Here is a 20,113-nt window from a genome sequence, read left to right as displayed (position 1 = left end):
TCTTTTCTCCCTACTCCTCTGAACTAGATTGCTTTGCCTTTGTATAAAGCTCTCCGGTGCTTTGTGATACTAATGATGATAATGATAATAATGAGCCCTTATACTTTCATAGTGCTTCACGCTTTTCAGAGCACTTTCACATACATTATCTCATTTGATTTTCAAAACAACTCTATGAAGCGGGTAATGCAAGGACTATTATCCTGCTAGAAAGGAGACACTGAGGCATGAAGAGGTTAAATCATTTATCTAAGGTCACCTCCACCTGGCTAATTACTGGCAGATTTGCACTATCCCCCATCTCTGGATTGAGGCTCCAATTTACTTTCTACTAGAATATTTTGCAGCATGCTTGTTTTTATAGGTATAAATGCTTTAAAATAATTCAGTGCACATATGAAACAAACAAGTTAGGGAATAATGTTTTACTTGCCAAAAGATTCATGTGCTCTATGTGAGAATTCACTGCAGGGTTCTTTTAATTTTCTCTGCAGGGCAGCATCTCCCACTGTGATAAGGGACACATTTGTTGGCAGACAATTAGAAACACACTAATTGTTTGTTTACAAACCAGTGAAGTCACTGAGAAAAATTGACTGGGTTGTTAATACTTAAAGCAATATCGACATTGTAGATTTCTCCTTAGAGCAGCTTGACTAAGCATTTTGAGTTAGTGTATTTTTTCTCCATTCTGGCCCATTACTTTAACACATTTCAAATAATGATCGCTATGGAGTTATGAAAAACATGAAGCCAAAATCTAGATGTCAGAATCTCCAAGGAAAAAAATAAACAAACAAAATACCTCCCCCCCCCCCCAAAGAAACCACACAGACTATTTGGAGGCTTATTCAGGTCCTCAGGTTTCCTGGCCAGATTTACCTCACCATGTGAATGGCATCTTAAACTCTTCTGTATCAGTAATAAATTTCTAGAAAAAAATTACATTTTCTGTGAAATAATGGGCATCTTTGCAGAAAATCTTGTTTTATCTGTGTCTATGTAATGTTCAGACCAGAGGTCAATTCAGTAAAAGGAAAAGAAAACAAACACCCAGTCAGTCCACTTGTTTGGAATCATGTAAACAAAACAACAAGCTAATTGAATTTTTCCGCTTTTCAACCTGTTGCCTTGGCAACGAATTGATGCAAGTTTGCAAGATAAGTGGTCTTATGAACAGAAACCTAGGCCGATAGCCAGGGACCTAGGATTCAATTTTCAGTTCTGTCTAAAGCTAGGGAATTTCACAAATTTGCTTAATTTTGTTTTGTTTACCTAATGTGTTTTGTCTATAAAATGGAGATTTATGAATCTTGGCCCTGGTATTATCATGGGAATTACTATACCATACGAGAAAACATATTGGGTTCTTTAAAAGTATTCTGAGGTAGGTGTTGTTTTGAATGTGCTATTGATATGGTATCACCATTTTATTAGTCTGAGATCCTATCTCCATGCAGTATACTCATCTTTCTCTTTTGATGCCTCTTAAAAAGCATTTTAATTTTCTCTTTTGGTGTTTTTAACTTTCTAAGTCATGAGGACCAGAGTTGTTGCCTTCCTTTGCTGTGGGTATTATGATAAATATCTGTGTATGACTTTCTTCTCAATTATCTTGTACATTCTTTAGCTACTGCTTTAACAAATCAACCCTGCCGTTGTAAAAACATCCCTTCCCCTGTGACCTGATTTCATGTTTCATGGTGTTTCAGGCATCATATAAATAAAATCCAATTAATTAAAGGACCCAACAGAATTCTACTAACTTTGGAGGATGTAACATTTATTAATCCCCACTTTGGCAATAAGGTAAGAAACAGCTCCTTTTTTTGTTACACCGTTCTATATTGTAGCCACAAGCCACAAATGACTGTTGAGCACCTGACATGTGTCTAGTTTCAATTTTAATGTGCTGTGAGAGTAAAATACGTATTAGATTTATAAGACTTAGAATCACAAACTGTAAAGTATCTGATTAGGATATGAAAAAGATGTAACACTATTGATTACATGTCAAAATAATATTTTAGACATATTGGGTTAAATAAAACACATTAAAGCTAATTTCCCTTGTTTCTTTTTATGTTTTCCAGTGTGATTTCTAGAATATTAAAAATTATATTTGTTGCATGGAATATTACTCAGCCACAAAGAATTTTTTTTGATTTTTCTGTCCTTTTTTTCTCTTAAAAAAAGAGAATGAAATCTTGTAACTTTACAGCACTATGGATGGAACTAGATGACAATATGTTAAGTGAAATAAATCAGGCACAGAAACACAAGTGCCACACGTTCTCTCTCATGTGTGTAACCTAAAATAGTTTACTTCATAGAAGTAGACAGTGCAACAGTGATCACTAGAAAATAGGAAGTGTAGGGGTCAGGGAAGTAGATGAAAGTTAGGTAGCTACTACCAAAATAGACTTAGGTAAAAGGAATAAGTTCTCGTATTCTACATCACTGTTGGAGGACTGTAATTTAAAAAAACTTATCATATATTTTATAAACACTACAAGAGAAGATTTCAAAGTTTCCCAACAAAAAGACGTGACAGAAATTATAGATTTACTGAGATGAAAATACTAATTTCCTTGATATGATCATTACACATTGTATATAGACATAAAATCATTATACTGTATCCCAATAAATACATACAATTATTAAATGTTAATCAACTGTTACATAATGTGGTTTATGTTACATTTTAGTTACATCCTACTAAAAAAAACTGTGTTGTGAAATAAGTGCAGTACACTTTGGGCAATAGTTTGACTTCATAGATCCCTTTTTTGTGAATTTGGGCTAAATATTTGATGACTTGTTCCTCAAGGGTAGGGGTATGATTTTGTAATATTAACCTATAAACATACACATGGCACTTATAATTTAACACGTTCATTTAAAAGTTTGGTGATCAAAACAAGTAGTAAAAGAGGATTGACTTTCAACAAGGAGATCTGTTTATGTTTGTGTTGTTATAGGGGATCTTCATTAAGGTCCTGCTACTGTGCTCTATGCCTGGGCTAAGTTTTCTGAGAGATGGCATACAGTCTTTGCCCTCAAGGCATTACAATCTAGTTAAAGATACAAATCATGTCACACAAGTGAGTTGATAGTGCCATTTTACAGAAAAGAAATTAGAAATACAATGGGACTTCAAAAGAGGAAACAGTGGAGGGAAGATTTTCAGAGACTCAGAAGCAAAGCTGGATCTTAAAAAAAAGGACAGAATTTGGCTACAGACTATAGACTGACTAAGCTTTATGTCTGATCCTCACAGTTAAAAAAAATAGCACCCAGAATTTTGAAATATTATGAAATTAACACACAAAAATCTGAATCTCTGGATTTTCTTTAGAAGTTGGGTGGCAAGTGTTGGTGTTCTATTGCACAAGCATGATTATAGATAACAATATTGTATTGCATAATCCAAAACACCTAGAACAGAGGATTTTGAATATACTTATCATAAAGAAATGATAAGTGTTTGTAGTGCTGGATAGCCTAAGTATTGAAAATTGATCAACACACAATTTATAAACATAGCAAACATCACACTGTACCCATAAAGGTATACAATTATTGTAAATAAAAACAATTTTAAAAGTTGAAAAGTCTGTCAACCTTATTAGGGTTCATTGTAGCAATTAAAAGAAACTCAATAGTAGGTCTCCTTTTCGGAAGAGGCAATTTTTCTACAGTTTGGTAGTTTCCATCACACTATCTTGTCCTATACTTGGAGTATTTCACCTATCTTGTTATCTTACTGTCTCTGGTAGGCATCCTAAGCAGAAGAAAGTACATAAAAAACAGCTTAGAGAAGACAGTGTGTGGAGAAGTATTTGGTTAAAGGTAGCTAGCATGTCTACTGCTAATCTATGTGATTGCAATAATGAGACTAGTCTGCAAATTCTTGTGGTGAAAGGATGTAGGGAAAGAATGAAAATACATCATATTTTTTATGTGGAACTTACTATTGATATAACACTGTAGCAGATTTGAGAATTAATGATCTCAATGACTGAACTGACCATTTGTTCAAATGTGATATGGCAAGATATATTTAATTAGTTGGCATGGTGACAATGGATTTTCATGACACTGTCTTGTGCAGGTAGAGTCAAGTGAACTGTTGAGCTGTTTAGTTTGATTCTCATTTACAACCCTTTCTTACTTTTTAAAATCATCGTATCTCTTTGTAAGGTTGATATGTTCCCAGAAGTGTTCCATCAAGAGCCAAAATTACCACTGTGCCTGAAAGCTACACTCCACCCTCATGCCACAAAAACTTGCTAATATTAGTCTCCATTTTAAAAACTACTAGAGGACACTAGGACTCATGATGGTGAAATTTGTCTGTATCTATCATAGTCAATATAGCTACCATGAAACTTTCTATCTCAAGTAATAAAAAGTAAAAAAGTTGAAGCATAAGCTCTGAAGCAATTCCAACATATAACTCAGTACTAAGAAAAGAGTGATTCTGTGCCAAGGTATTTCATTCAGAATTGAATGATAAGAAGTCACTGTCTACACGTAGCAAAATATAGTATAATTTTGTTAAAAGTAAATAACGTTACTTAAAAAATCTCTACTTCTTATCCTTGTCAAATGACTGACATGTCAATTATCTGGATTATTTGACTTGAAAGTCTCAAAATAATGTGTCGCTGAATCTTTGATTTAGTTTTTCTTTGTACAGACTTTGCAGCATCTAGTAAAGTCTAGAAAACCTCCACTTGTGCCTCTTCTTTTTGGTACTAAAATTTAAACTGTGTTTCTGTTACCAAAATATGCCAGTTCTTATCAAAAACTCATAAGTAGTAGAGTCGTGCTAAAGTCAAATGAACAGAATACCTAGTTTTAAAATGTTGATCATGATTATAGATCGTTTATTTTTCACCCATGCACCAATTTTTTTTATTTAAAGAGAAAAAAGAAATGAAATAAAAAACAAAGCAGTAACAAGGTACAAATAATACAGAATTTCAAGAAAAAAATATACAGTAAGAAATCACTAGTTAATAGGTTACACATTGTCATCTTAGAAACAGTTGTCCAAATTATAAAATTAAAGCATATAAAGTGGACATTCATACAGTGAGATTGCAGACAGTTCCGTTCAATGATCCAACAAAGGCTCAGTATTATGGTTTTCCATCTTACACACTCAAACATACATGCAGTTATAGCTCTAATTTTAACACAATGAGAATAAAAAAATCAATCATCATAGATTTTTATCATGATTGAGAAGAATAAATAGAAATAAGAATTGATATCCTTAAAGGAATATTTATTTTTGTTCTAATATTTTGTTCCAGGCAAAAAAGAATGAAAATAACCTAGAAGAACATAGTTTTCCGCATCAAGATGACTTTTGGCATTTGGCTTGTAACAGGGATTCTGATGGGGAAAGATGGGGTAGCATACATTTTCCTCAATTGCTGTGTAGTCACATACTGGCTGCTGGCTGTTTCCAATCAGTCAAGATTGTCCAAAGGTTCCATCCAAAAGTAGTCTGAAAGGATAAACTCTTGCAGAACACAAAATTCATTAAGTCTAGAAAAATTGACAGGTCAGGAGAAATCAAGTTGGGAAAGGAAGGTTTTAGAAGAAAATGAAGCTTAAGTCCAAATATATCTGGATTTATCAGGCTCTATCTCTTTCTCCCTTGCATTTCATGGAGAAGGCTATGCCTCATTATATAGATCTAGGTGATTCTGATGAGATATAAAAATACTGACTGAAAGGCAAGTAGATTCCTCCCTGACCTTGCGCTGTTGGAAAGAGTGCAAGTTGACACAAGGATTATATGAAGAGGCAAGTTTTACAACTTCTCTGAATCTTGAGCTGTTGGAATTGTATAACAGTATTGAGTGAATATAGTCTAACATTGTTTTAGAATTTTGACTGTAATAGTCTTGGTATTGAAGGAGTTTAACCCAGGGCTAAGTCAGCTAGTGACTTTGTCAATCAAAGATCATGAAAGGAAGAGTGGAAAACATTTCAGATGACATTTATCGACAAGAATGATACAAAACAAGATGTGATTGAAAGAGCACATGGACAGGAATTATATCACCAAAATTCTTGTTTCAAACTTCTTGTAAATTCTTGTTTTACTTCTTAGGTCTCTGTTTCTTCATTATAAAAATGAAGGTGTTGGGGATGGAGGTATGGGCTGCACAACACAATACTAATTGTAATTGCTAGCTCTGAGTTGCTATAATTCTCACAAAGGCACATTTGGAGATAATGAGAAAATATTGAAGAACCTGTTGATTTATTGTATTTCATTTGAAGTATGTCTACTGACTGGTTCAGTTGAATTTTAAAGTTTAACACATACTACAGAAAACTGTTCCTCTTGTCACTCAGCTGTGAAGTTTACAGTTGTCTTTTATCAGACTTATGTGTGAAAACTAACCAATTAAGGAAGAGAGACTTTAGCTTACTTAGCATCATAACTCCTAAATCATGAACAAATGATTTATTCATTTTATATCATTTTATTGCTTTTGGGGATCCCATATGCCTTTAATCTAACCTACACAAAAAAGATGCCATTCAGTATAAGAACAAGAACCAGTCCTAAGAGTCAGAAGGGAAGGATTTGTTCTATTTCTATAATTTTTAAAATATTAGATTTTTATAGATAGCACATGTAACTAAATCATTGATAAAACTCATTCTTTTTTGTTTCAATTTGTCTACAAATGGAAGTTCCTAGATTTAAAAGCCTCTAAATAATACGAAAATATTAACCAATTTAATGTAGACCCACAAATAGTTACTTTCTTATAAATAGAAATGAATAAGCATAGTACTTATATCACAGCTCAGTGTTCTGTCTTAAATCATGAAAATTTTATTCATAACATTTTCTCTTAATGCTTTCACAGAGAGGAAGTCGTGCCAGTGTAAGCTTCCAGATCATCTCTGAGGTTCAAAGCGGGAGGTCCTTGAGGCTCTCCCTTTCTTCAGGAAGTCTAACTCCAGCTACCTATGAAACTTCCAACATAGCAATTTATGAGGTAAAACATCCAATGTCTATCTAACATGTCTTCTCGCATTGTAGAATGAGCCAATGATTCAGAACTCAGTGTTTGGGCAGAAATATTGAGGCAAGTCTTCCATGTCTTTAATGTCCGTGTCTACTTATAGTCTGATTTGACTGACATTTTTGACAGTGATTTTCCTCAGCAACTCATTATGCCCTCATTGATATTTCAACTCAATGTATTTTCTATGCATGTGGAGAAAAGTCTTTGAGACCCAAGAATTTAAACATTTCTTTCATCCCACAAGCCTGTACATGAGAGAAGAAATAGAAGACTATAATAGTAGAAGAAACATCTCCATGAGCTGTTTGGGATGAGATGTCAAGAGGCATGTTTGTGCTGGGTGGGACTGAGGTACTCTTTCTTTTTAAATTCTAGTTGTTCCTACATTTGTTAATCCTATGATGTTATTGAAACATTTTTCATAAATTCATTTATTTATTTTTCTTCACCTGTACTGTCTCTTTGAGTAACAGATTACTTTCTGTTGTATAAAATAAATTCTTTTTTTATTTCAATGAAGTTTCTGTCTTTCAAGATTTAAGAGGCGACTCTTTATCCCTTGTTCTGAGGTACTAGAATTTGAAAACCAGAACAAATATTGTAATAGTTGGAGACTTGAACTGCTTCTTCTCAGCAGGAAAGAGAAAATCAGGGAGTAAAAGAGAAACAACACTGTGTCCTTCCTAAGTGAGGCCTTCCCAGTGTGGTTTCCTTGCTTTGTTTGAATATACTCCCAAAAGCAGCTAACATTTTCAACTTCAACAGTGACTACAAAGAAAGAATGAATTTTTATATTGTTGACCACATTGAATTTTCCAAGTGAATGTTTTTCAGTCCTAAGTACCTCATGGGTACCTTACTACGGTTTGAGTATGTCACCTCCAAAATTCAGGTGTTGAAATTTAATGGCAATATAGCAATCTTAGATTTTAAAAGATATTAAGCCATGAGAGCTCACTTCTCTCATAAGGATGGGGTTAAGTCCCTTATAAAAGAGGTTTTAGGTTTTCTGAAGCGTTTATTTAGCTTCCCCTTCTATCTTCTGCCATGTGAGGATCAAATGTTCCTCCTGTTCAGTGGAGGTAGTAATAAGAAACCACTGTGGAAATAAAGAGCGACTCACACCAGACAACCAAAACTGCTAAGTTTTGGCTTTGGATTTCTCATCCTCTATTAATTACTCAGCCTCACAAATGGACTAAGATTGGCCCACAGTGCCAGTATTGACATGATCTATGTATTCATCTCTTTATACCATAGAAAGAAACCCCTGGATCTCACCTTTGACTTAATTTAATGAAAGAGATCTACTTCAAATATAAACTTGAAGTATTAAAGAATTTGCTTGTTTACTCTTTCAAGGATAAAATACAATATTATTGGATAGCTTTTGAATATCAAATGTAAGGGTTTATGGCTTTACAAATGTATAAATACCCTAAGATTTTGAGACGAATCTCAATAAGCTTTGAGTATGATCTGCAACATGAAGAGTTGAGACAAGTTCTTAATCTTGCTTATTTGAATCTACTTGGGAAACAAAAAGTATTTATTCCAAGATTTCTACTTCTAGTGATTCTGATTCTATTGGTATGGGCTGGGATTAAAGCATTAGTATTATTTTAAGTTCTTGTTATATGCATCCAGGTTTCATAACTGGTAGAATAAGAGACATCTAAGGCTCTTCTGGCATATAATTCTCTGATTCTATGGAAGAATTTATGTGTTGAATTGTGGTGTGTTTTATTTTGTTAGGTTGGAAGAGTGAAGTGTAAAAATGAGATGGGGCAAAATAAACATCTGTATGTAACTAGCCTTTAAGAGTCTGTCAGATATGTTTTCATTTTGAAAAGAGACAAGGAGCTGAGTTAGTTCTTAGAATAGCTGTTAGACCATAAGTGGAAGGAACTTTGTGTTTACAAAAGGCATGTTATACTAAGAATAACCTCATGCAATGGAGGCAAGATCAGGCTGAGGCCAGGGTGTGAAGAAAAGCACTGAGACTGGAAAACCACCTGGCTAGGACAAAAGAGGACTCTAAGGAAGCCTAAGTCAAATGAATTTACAGATCAAATAATGTATTTCCGTATGCCTTTTTGGATTAAGAGTATTTTAGAGAAGACTAATTCTCTAAATTTTGTTTAAAATAAAAATTTCATAAGAATTTGGAATTCTATTTTAAATAGAATTTGGGATTTTGTTTAAAATAAAAATTTCACAAAAATTTGGGATTTTTCTGGGATTGCCAGCTGATGTGCTAGATGTTAGGAGTACCAAATATCTGCTAGCAAAGCATGGCTTCTCTAGGATGCACCACATGTCTAGTACTCCACTGGCACCAATTCACACAACCTGATTGTACACACAGATGCAAAAACTTCAGCATTGTATAGTCACATCAGTTCTTATGTCACAGATATTATCTAAAATGTGGCTGCCAGGCAGATATATGAATGACAAATGCAGTGAGGACATGTCATGGTCTACCATAATAACCATAGTCAGGGAAGTGGAAGTCAAGGAGGAAGGACTCTAATCCTGGCACACTTAGGGAGAACCCACCAAATTCATCTTCTTTTTTGATTTTTTGACATTTGCCTCTCATTCCCTACCTGTATTTTCTTCTTTGTATCACTTTTGTCTTTATCTCCACATATTCCCCCTTCTCACAGCCTTGTTTCTATCTCCTCACATCTTTTATAGATTTTTCTTTATCCCTTGTCTTCCACCAACCATTTCCCTTTCTGTCTCTCCATCATAGAATCAGATATTATAAAAGCTGAAAAGGACCTAAGATATCATTTAGTAAGTAGAGCTCCATGGGTAGGGAAACAAGTTCAGGTTAATTAAGTGGCTGCATAAACGCCACTCTTGAGTTGAAGCAGCCTTGTGTCTTGCTTCTTAGTTAATACAACATGGCCTTAGCACACAACTGATGGACTTTAAATTACTTCTAAAAGTCTTTATTGAATAGAGTTTGATGTCTCTTTCTCTTAATTAAAAAGTGAGTGATGAGTGAAGCATTTCATCATTCTTATTTTAAAAGAACAAAGCAAAATGAATAGTGCATGTGTGGAGAAGATAAAACCTTCCCATTTCTCCTTCTTTCCTCATTACTCTTGAAATAAGATGCACACAGACTCAATACAAATTTGCTTACAGAGTTTGTGATAATTATTTAAATTTTAAATACACACAAATTCCCCAAGCAACAGAAAGCCAAATAAGGGAAAAGAGTAACAAAATAGGAGATGGAAGACTTCTTTTGTTCTCTTTTATATACAACTCATATGATTATTTTGTAAAAATCCCAGTATTTATTCACTTAAGCTTTAGAACTAGCTTTTGATTCTCTAAAAGGTGAAGTCCTCTAAAAGGTGAAGGGTAAAACTATAGACCAGTGTTGGGCTCTTCTGAATTCTATGAATGAATTTTAGGTGACTAACCAAAGACTGATTTTAACCTTGTGGCAAGTAAATGAGGAGGGTATGAATGAGGGGAGCGCACAGACCTGATGCAAAGGGAAAGGCTGGAACCATATGTCTCAAACTTTCACATGTATCCAAGTCACATTCAGGGATCGATAGAACAGACGTTCCTAGCTTCATCTCCCATAATTTCTTATTTCATAAATGTTGGATGAAACTTGAGAATTGGCCTTCTTTAGCAGTTCCCAGATAATACTGATGCATCTAATCCAGGGTCACACTTGGAGAATTGCTGGAGCAAATGGTTTGAACATTCTAGTACAGGCAGGCACTGATCCTGTGTTACCCTTCTGAATTTTGTGGGCAGTGAATTTGGCTTTTTTAGTTTCATTCAACTGATAAAGATGTTTTAGAGCCATTCTCTAGTCAAAGGCCTTTGAGCTCTTTACTTAGAAGACATTTTTTAGCACCAAGTAGAGGCAAGTAACTGAGATGCTTGCATCTTCCATTTGTCTTTGCCTCCAGTTGTTTCCAAAGGCCTGGCTATAACTGGATATATTCCTTAGTAAGAGAGTTGTTACACTTTCTTATTCTCAGCGTTTGATTACACAGAATGCTCTGCCTTGCTATTTTTATTTGACGACAAGTTGGTGCATCTTAAAATAGAATTTGTAGGCTATAGATAATAGATTTGGAGGCACTTTGAAGAGCAGAGAGCTACATGAAAACTTAAGGCTTTATTCTTATTACAGAGAAAAATGAATCTATATTTTTTCTGTGATTTGAGTTTGATAGATCTAAATAGGGCTTGAAGACTGACAAATTCATGAGGCTAAATATGTAGAATAAAATTGTCTATCTTGTACTGGTGTTGAAATGAAGATAAAAATAATTGTTGAAAACAGCAGTCCTAGAAATAGTAATTTTAGAAAGAAAGAAAGATAGTTATACTACTTAAAGTTAGTTTTACTACTAATATTTCAGTTCATTTAAAAGAAAGGTTTGTGCTAACATTAAATGCCTATATCTTATACTCTGAGTAACTAAAGAAAACAATATGTAATGTATTAACTATTGTTACTCTCCTATTATCTTGTTTTGAAATTTTGTTTTTTTCTATCTAAAATAAAAAAAACTAAAAAACCCAGCAATTTTGTACTTTAAAAGTAAAATTGCTAATTACACAGATTTGATCATTACACATTTATTGTATAAATGTATCAAATTACCTATATTTCATAAACATACCAAATTAAAAAGTAAAACAATTTTGAATGAAAAATTCAGAAATAGACCTTTGAGAGTATCTAGATTACTTATTTTAGTTTGGTGATTGTTTGTGCCTCAAAATAAAATTATTAGTTTACTTTTATTTATTTTTTATTTTTACCTGTAAGTCAATAGAAATTTTTGTCAAGGGGGAAGGCACTGACACATCTTAACAAATATGATCTTTGGTTACCTGCTTTTCCTGTATATTTTGTTATTACAGTTCTCTCCTCTTTTTTCTTTCATTTTTAAAAAATTATGTTATTTTATTTGATTTTAAAGAGGATAAAGCCAAGGAAAATAAAACCAATAAAAAATCAATATAAGTAATACAGGACTTCAAAACCTTATAAAATCAGCAATAGTTACCATAATGCATTTTGTTGTGTTCAAAATAGCTGCAGATACTTTGGGACATAGTAAAAACTCTAAACAACAGAATATAATAGAAACAATAAAGCCAAAACAGTGAATGCAATAAAGAACTTCAAAGCAAGCCACTAGTAAATCCAAAATGGCTACCATAATATGTCTTCTTATCTTTCAAATAGCTGCTCCTGCCATCAGATATAATACAATGAAACAAAACAGAAAATAAAACCTAACTCAACAAAACAATGAAAATGATATGGTTTCCCACCCAAGATCACTTTCTGGTGAGGCCTGGATCTCTTCCCTATACAGTCTAGAATAGTGCTGACTCGCTGAGAGGGATTTGGGTGTGGCTGTCCCCATTCCCACTCTGGTAGCAGCTGGTGCATGGTGCTACTTTCCAGACGGGCTCACCTCCTGGTGAGGCCCTTGGTCCCCGACCCTCCTCCCCCAATTCACAAATGGCACAGACTCACTGACTCACAGAGAGACATTTGGGTGTGGCTGTCCCCACTCCCACTTTTGGCAGCAGCTGATATATAGCACTGCTTTCTAAGTGGGGTTCATCTCCTGGTGAGGCCCCTGGTTCTCTCCTCTCACAGTCCTTGAATGGCGCAGACTAACAGAGAGAGAGGCTTCTTAATTTAAACCAATAAGCTTAATAAAGCTTCAGAGCCCCTCTCCTCCAAATGGCCTATCCTGCAAGCTAAAAATGGATCAAAGTAAATGCAAAAAATATTTACTGCAGTACCTCTCCTGCCCTACATCTTCCACCACTGATGTGTCAAGGAGTGGGAATTACAACCACTATCACCATTAATCACAGAAAACCTGGACCTGTGTCACAGCCTGGTGCTCTATCACTTTCTATGAATAATTAAAAAGACTCAACACTTTCTGCAGTTTAGGAAGTCATTGCAGAGACTAGTATTCTTTTTCTGGTGTTTTCATAACTGCAGTTGTTTTCCAATTGAGTTAGTTGATATTTTTAACTTTAACTTTCCTATATGAACTAGCTTTGACCTAGAATGTAGAATTTCAAGAGAACAGTGGATAAGACAGGAGGAAAAGTTTGTTTGGGTTGGTATCAGTATAAACCCGTCATGTGGAGAGGTTGTTATTCTGAGGCTACTGGCAACTAGGTCTCATTACTGTTCTCTACCTTTTCTTTCCAGGGAGACTGGGTGTGGCTGAAAAAACTCCCAGCTGGAGATTTTGGAGACATCAAGTTCGTCAAATCAAGTGCAAGCAATGTGTTTGAAATGGTAGGGGAAACCTTTATTTATTCTCATTTTTAGTAAAAAATCAATCTTTTCTTCAAATTAATTAACACCAGATGTTTAGGATTACTCTTTTAATAAATTAGTGCATGGAAAGTATAGAGATGTCAATGGCTCAGTATTATCAAAATTGTAGGCTCTAAAACTGAAGAAACATGAAAGAGTTAAATACCAAGTCTGCTATTTCACAGAAATATTGACTGGTACAAGTCACTTAAACTCCTTGAAACTTAATTACTTGACGTCAAAAGAATACATTAATATTTACTTTCTGCCTCCTTCCTTCTTAGCATGGGATGAAAATTAAGAGACAATAAGTATCATGTTTCTTGTACATTTCCTGGTACATAATTTCTTTGTAAAATGCTATGGATTATGATTATTATTAACTATGCCATGATAATTCAAATCCCTGTTTCTCAGACTTGGAAAAGATGCCTGTTAATTTCTGTTTAAAAAATAGTTTTCTACCAATTCTCTATATTCAAACAGTCCTTGGATGATTTACTTAATGAGACAGGATATAGATAAAACAACAATGAGCCCTTGTAAACCTTTCAAAGTCTTTACTATGCCTTGATGTTCGAATCTGTAAAAGATTTGTGGATACTGGCTTGGGTCTTTGCTGACTCTTGAGAATGGGATTGTAGGACACAGCCATAGATTTCTCCCAATTTATAAAGAAAGAAATTTTAAATCATTCCAGGATATCTGAATGAGACACCTGCTGCATGCAGAACAATTGTACAACTTAGAAAATATAGGAAGCAGAAGAGAATTGTTCCATAGAGAAAAGGAAGCCCTCTAGGGATTAGGAGTTGATGTGGTAATTTGGTATGTCACTTATATGTGATCTTAGTGCCTGGAACTGAAGAGTAAATAATGAGAGAAAAATCTAGGATGAGGACCTAAGTCAGCTTAATTTCACAGTACTTTGATAATTCAGGGTGCTGAATAGAAAGCTATATCCAAATATATAAGACAAAAACAGGGCCAACCCTGGAGAAACTTATAAACTAGATGTTTGGGAATAAGCAGATAGATACCAATCCAAGAAAGAGAGTGTCCACGACTTTTTTAAGGTAACTTTTAATCTTGATATGATTTCAAACTTACATAAAGTTGCAAAAATAATTCAAGTGACTTCTGTGCCCTATCCAGATAGCAGTTACTATCATTTTGTCAAGTTATTTTCATTACTTATTTATATATTCTGAACCATTTAAAAGTAACTTGTAGATACAATACTCCTTGAAGTCTAAACACTTCAGTATTTATTTCCTAAAATCTAAGACATTCTTGTATGTGGTTACATTAAGATCAAAATCAGAAAATTTAATATAATACTATTATCTAAACTACTGGCATACTCTAATTTTATTAGTGGTCTTAATACAATACTGGCAATTTCTTCCCAGGTCAGTTGCCAATCTAGGTTCACACACTGTAGTGGGTTGTCATGTCTCTTAGTTAAGTGGTTTCTCAGAGTTCTTTTTTTCACCTCAATATTTTTGAAGAATTAAAGTGAGGTACTTGGCTGATTGTCTCTCGAACTGTGTATTCTCAGTGTCCCTTATCATGAGATTTAGGTATTGCATCTTTAGCCAAAATACTACAGATGTGCTATTGTGGCACTTATAGTAAACTTTATAGGAGACACACATTGTCAATCATTCTATTATAGTTGATTTAAACTTTTTTTGATTGAAGTGGTGTACACCAAGTTTTTCCACTGAAGAATTTCTGTTTTATTTTCTCATTGAAATGAATACATAATTTGGAAGTTACTTTGAGTTTATGGAAATATCCTATTCCTAATATTTTACTTACTAATTTTAGTATCTATTGATGGTTTTTAAATTGCAGTATCTATTCCATGTGCATGGTTGACATTTTATAATAAAGAGGAGTCTATTTATTTATATCTGTATATATATATATATATGTATATATATATATATATATATATATATGTTATATTCTTTTCAGTTGGTTAGCTTCTGGGTTGCTCAGCTTTCCACTGCTATGACAAAATACCTAAGAATAACAGTTTAAAGTAGGAAAGATTTATTTCTGCTCATGACTTCCCAGATTTGAGTCCCCTGTCAGCATTACTGTTTTTAGGGCCATGGCAAGGCACAAACATCATGGCAGTATGGTGTGGCAGAGGAAAGCTGCTCACCTTGTGTCCAATAGGAAACAGAATGGGAAGAATCAGGAATGGGGAACAAAATATCTCCTCAAAAGACATGCCTCCAGTGACTCACTTCTTCCAACTAGGCCCTGTCTCCTAGTATTTCTATGCCTCCTCCATAGCACTATCAATCCTTCAACACATGAACTTTAGGGAGACAAGATCCAAACCATAACATTTAGAATCTATAATTATCAATCTACCTGTCATCTACTGAAAACCATAATTCATGCCAGTTCTAGTCCAGTGGCCCAGCATTCATTTTATTTTTTCCCTTTTCCATATTTGCAAATTCTTTCTCCACCAGTGAGAAAACTGCCTCCCATTGTTTTCATGACATCTTTGTATGTGTTCTTTATCTTGTGTGGTCATGTTGGGTAAAGTCAATAGATCAACCCAAGAAAGAAGACCAAGACTTCAGAATTCACCATGCAAGAATCCTTAATTCTTTTCTAGCATTTTTAATGAAAAGGAAGTGCATCTGACTATACTATCACTGTGAATCTAGAACTGCTTTAACTACTTATATACATTCATGATTTTCAAATATTAAGACTGGGACTAGGGAATAGACTGGAAAGCAGAACTTGATGATGCACGTATAGAAGGGAGCAGAGCACAGTGGGCTAGATATTCTTGAAAGGCAAGATCTGGGTGTGTTTTCTAGTCTTATGCTCTTTCCTATCATCTAGACCTGACTGGCTGCTCCTGGAGCTCTTTCTGTGAGATTCTTAATTCATTGATGTTTAGTCCCTCTTCAAGAAATGTAAAGAGGAGAGAATTGCATTTTCTGTGTAAAAAAGTGTTTACATTGTAAAAAAGGCTCAGATTAATTTAACACTTTGTATAAGTGTATTTTCCTTCCCATAGCTATTTTTTTCCAATGGTGGCTGTTAATATGCTTTAGTATTTCAGGATTGCATGGTGGAATTTTATTTCTTCTTCACTAATAATGCTTCTAAAACAGCCCCTTCTTCACTTTGTTAAACACACACACACAGATACAAAGACACACACACACACACACACAACACACACAATTTGCTTTTGAGAGTAGTGCCATTCTGGGTTAGCACTCTCTTCACACACCTTTAACTCTCATCTGCTTATAATTCACTGCTTCTGATCTGTTGAATATTTTGGGATTTGGTTCATGTTCTTCCTTTCTACTCTAAGACTTGCCATTATGCTAATGAGATTACTTTTTCATAAGATATCCAAATTGCTTGTTTATTTAGACCTTGGATGTGTTACCTGTGTAATCTTTTCAATTCTACTTTGACTAATCACAGTTTGAGATTTTTCATTATCTATAACTGCTACTAAAACTAGTTCACTTTCAAAATCATAAATTTAAACATTATCCTGTCTTTTTATAAAATCCTTTTCTTTTATAATATTTGATTATGCTATATCTCGCTAGTCTATTGATCTTCATTTCCTTCAGCCTCCAAACTTGTTTTCTACTTGCTGTCTCGTCCAACTTAGATTCCATAAACCATCATTTAAGAATGTTCTTTTTTATGTTTTTTTTTTTTTTTGGCTAGAAACATCTTAAAATTTAAATTCTGTAAATCTCAACTCTTTAAGTATTTGTGCCTGCACTTGAATAGCCAAATATTGACATATAAAATCACGCACCTAAGTATTTTTTCCGTTGTAAATTTATTGTTTCTTTTATTAAGATGTCACTTAACACTGTCTCATAAGGCCATCAGTTAATTAACTTTCTATCACCCATGCTTTAAATATTTAAAAAAAAATTTTTTAGTTTTTTGAGACAGGGTCACATTGGCCTTGAACTTACTATGTAGCTCAATCTGGTCTAGAGCACATGGCAGTCTTCTAGCCCCAGCCTTCCAAGAGCTGGGATTACGGGTGTACACCACTGTGCCCAGTTTACAACCCCATAGTTTAAAGCTTCTGCATGCATAATTTCCAATATAATTCTTTTTCTCTATTTCTATGATTACCATCCTTGTCCAAGTTACTATCATATTCCATTAGAGCTACCACAATCATTTTTTTCTTTTACTAGACTTTGTTTTTCAGAGTATTATAGTTTTAGGTTAAGTAAAATTTAGGAAGTAGAGACTTTCCACATATTTTATGCCAACACATATTTATCATTTTCTCCATTTTTAACAGAGTAGCATGTTTGTTACAATTAACTTACATTGACACATAATTATTGCTCAAAGTCAATAGTTTATATGTGTTTCACTCTTGGTATTGTATACTCTATAAGGTTTGACAAATGTGTTATCTTAGTTACTTTTCTCATTGCTGAAACAAAATATCTGACACCCAAAGTCAAAGGAAGAAAAGTTTATTTCAACTCACCTTTGTAGAGGTTTCAGTCCATTACTGGCTATTTTCAAGGCAAGGTGGCGACACAGAGGAGAAATAGTTCATGGTAGGCAGAGGACAGCAAAAGCAAGCAACACCACATGTAACTAGCAGCGAGCATCTTTCTGTACCTCCGTATTGTTTTCAGGCAACCCAGTCATAGGGCTGATAGCACTCACATCCTTAACTCTAGCACCTTTAATCCTACTATTGCACCATGAATCGATTGCACACTCTAGATCCAGCCACTTCTGAAAAAAGCTCCATATATGACTGCATGAGTTTTTTGGAAGATGCCTAGACACATGTTGTAATATGTCTGGTGACATGTGTTCACCATTATAGCATCATACTGAACAGTTTCACCACCCTAAATAGGCTCTATGCTCTTCTTGTTCACAGTTTCCTCCCTACAACTCCTGGATAACACTAGCAATTTTGATACTTTTTCGACATTCAATTTTATCACTTAAGTCTATTCTACACACTAAAATCAGAGTACTCTTTTCAAAATAGAATCTGATTTTGTCATTCTGTGTTTAAATCTCATTAGTAGATTCATATTCCCTTCTTTGGGTAGAGATTTTAAATTACAGATTAAATATCTTTAATAAATGTTGGAACAACTTTGTACTTACTCTTATTCCTGTTTTATAAATTATGACTTTAAAGGAAACTGTCCATTTCATACATGTTGTCAAACTTGTGGATATAAAATTGTACAGCATATATTAGTGCTATCTTTTAAATATTCTTCGAATCTGCTATGATAGCATATCTTTTCTTGATCCCAATAATTAATTTTTTGGCTTGATTGATTTTGCTAAATGATAATCAATTTTATTCTCTTCCAAAAGTCTACTTTTGACTGTTGATTTTATGCTTGCTTTCTGTTTTATTAACTTATATTCTTATTGTATTCTTCCATCTTTCTGTATATAATTTGTTGCTATTTTTATTCAAGTTTGAAGATTTGATAATTGATTCTAACTTCATGCGCATTTGTAATATAGTCATCTACAGCTAGAAACTTCCCTTTAAGCACAGTTCCAGCTATATTTTTCATTAAATGTTTTTATTATTTAAAACATGTACAAAATGAATGAAATAATGTCACAATATCTATATGCTCAACATTCACCTTCAATAATTATGAACATTTTATCATTATTATTTCATCTATGTTTTCATCCATTCGTTAATTCCCTGATTTTGTGAATGTTATTTTCATTATTTTATAATTATTGAAATGCCCATGAAATTTCTCTAATATTACAATAAAAATGACCATATAATTTAGATTTCTATCATGATACAGAGTAGGAATTAGAAAACTTTGGTTCATGGCTTGGTTTTTACAAGCAAGAAGCAGTTTAATATCTATATCTATCTATATACCAATATATCTATAAATAATTTTTTGTTTGTTTTTTTTAAGACTAGGTCTTACTATGTACTTTAGGCTGGCCCTGAATTCACTGTGTATCCCAGGCTGGCCTCAAACTTACAGTGATCTTCCTGCCTCAGCCCCCAAGTCCTGAGATTACAGGCATATTTTCTATAGAGTATATATATATATATGTATGCATGCTTATTAACACACACACACACACACACACACACACACACACACACACACACATATATATATATTGCAACAGAAATTGTATGGCCTGCAGATCCTAAAGTGTTTACTGTTTGGACCTTTGGAGAAAAAGACTGTGAACCCCTAATATCTACAGAGTTTCCTAGCATTATTATTGATTTAATGCCTCCCACAATCACATCTCTTTCTTTATCATACTTCAATTTTTTTATTCTACAATCTCATTTAAGTGGAATGATCCAACATAAGAATGAGATATTGCCTGTTATTACATGTTTAGCTTGATCATTCCTGCTTTGTGTTGAGTAATATTATGTTGTACAAATACAGCTCAGTTTAATTATTCATTTTCTTGCAGATGGGCATTTGAGATGATCCCAGTTCTGGCTATTGGGAACAAAGGTGCTATGAACATTCTTGCACAAGTGTTTTCCTGGACACAGATTTCAGTTTCTCTTTAGTACATACTTAGGGGTGGAAATTCTAGGTTAAAGGATAGTGTATATTTAACTTTATAAAATTCTATCAAATGTTTTCCCATTTTG

At 33.9% G+C, this 20,113-nt stretch overlaps 1 protein-coding gene across 1 annotated transcript in view; it reads left to right on the top strand.

Moving 5' to 3' along the window:
• The window catches only part of Gucy2f (guanylate cyclase 2F, retinal), a 127,377-nt gene that overhangs the window by 41,790 nt on the left and 65,474 nt on the right, over positions 1-20,113 (top strand). The window contains exons 7-9 of the mRNA XM_003467578.2: positions 1,713-1,809; positions 6,909-7,040; positions 13,315-13,404. Of these exons, the coding sequence (XP_003467626.1) occupies positions 1,713-1,809; positions 6,909-7,040; positions 13,315-13,404 (319 nt within the window). The remainder of the gene's footprint in view (positions 1-1,712; positions 1,810-6,908; positions 7,041-13,314; positions 13,405-20,113) is intronic.

This window comes from Cavia porcellus, unplaced genomic scaffold (genome assembly GCF_034190915.1).
Source record: "Cavia porcellus strain 051 isolate PalLab524CR breed Dunkin Hartley unplaced genomic scaffold, mCavPor4.1 scaffold_3, whole genome shotgun sequence".
In the NCBI taxonomy this organism is placed as follows: Eukaryota; Metazoa; Chordata; class Mammalia; order Rodentia; family Caviidae; genus Cavia; species Cavia porcellus.
Note: the sequence above shows the minus strand (reverse complement) of the source record. Positions and strands in the feature narration are given on the sequence as shown.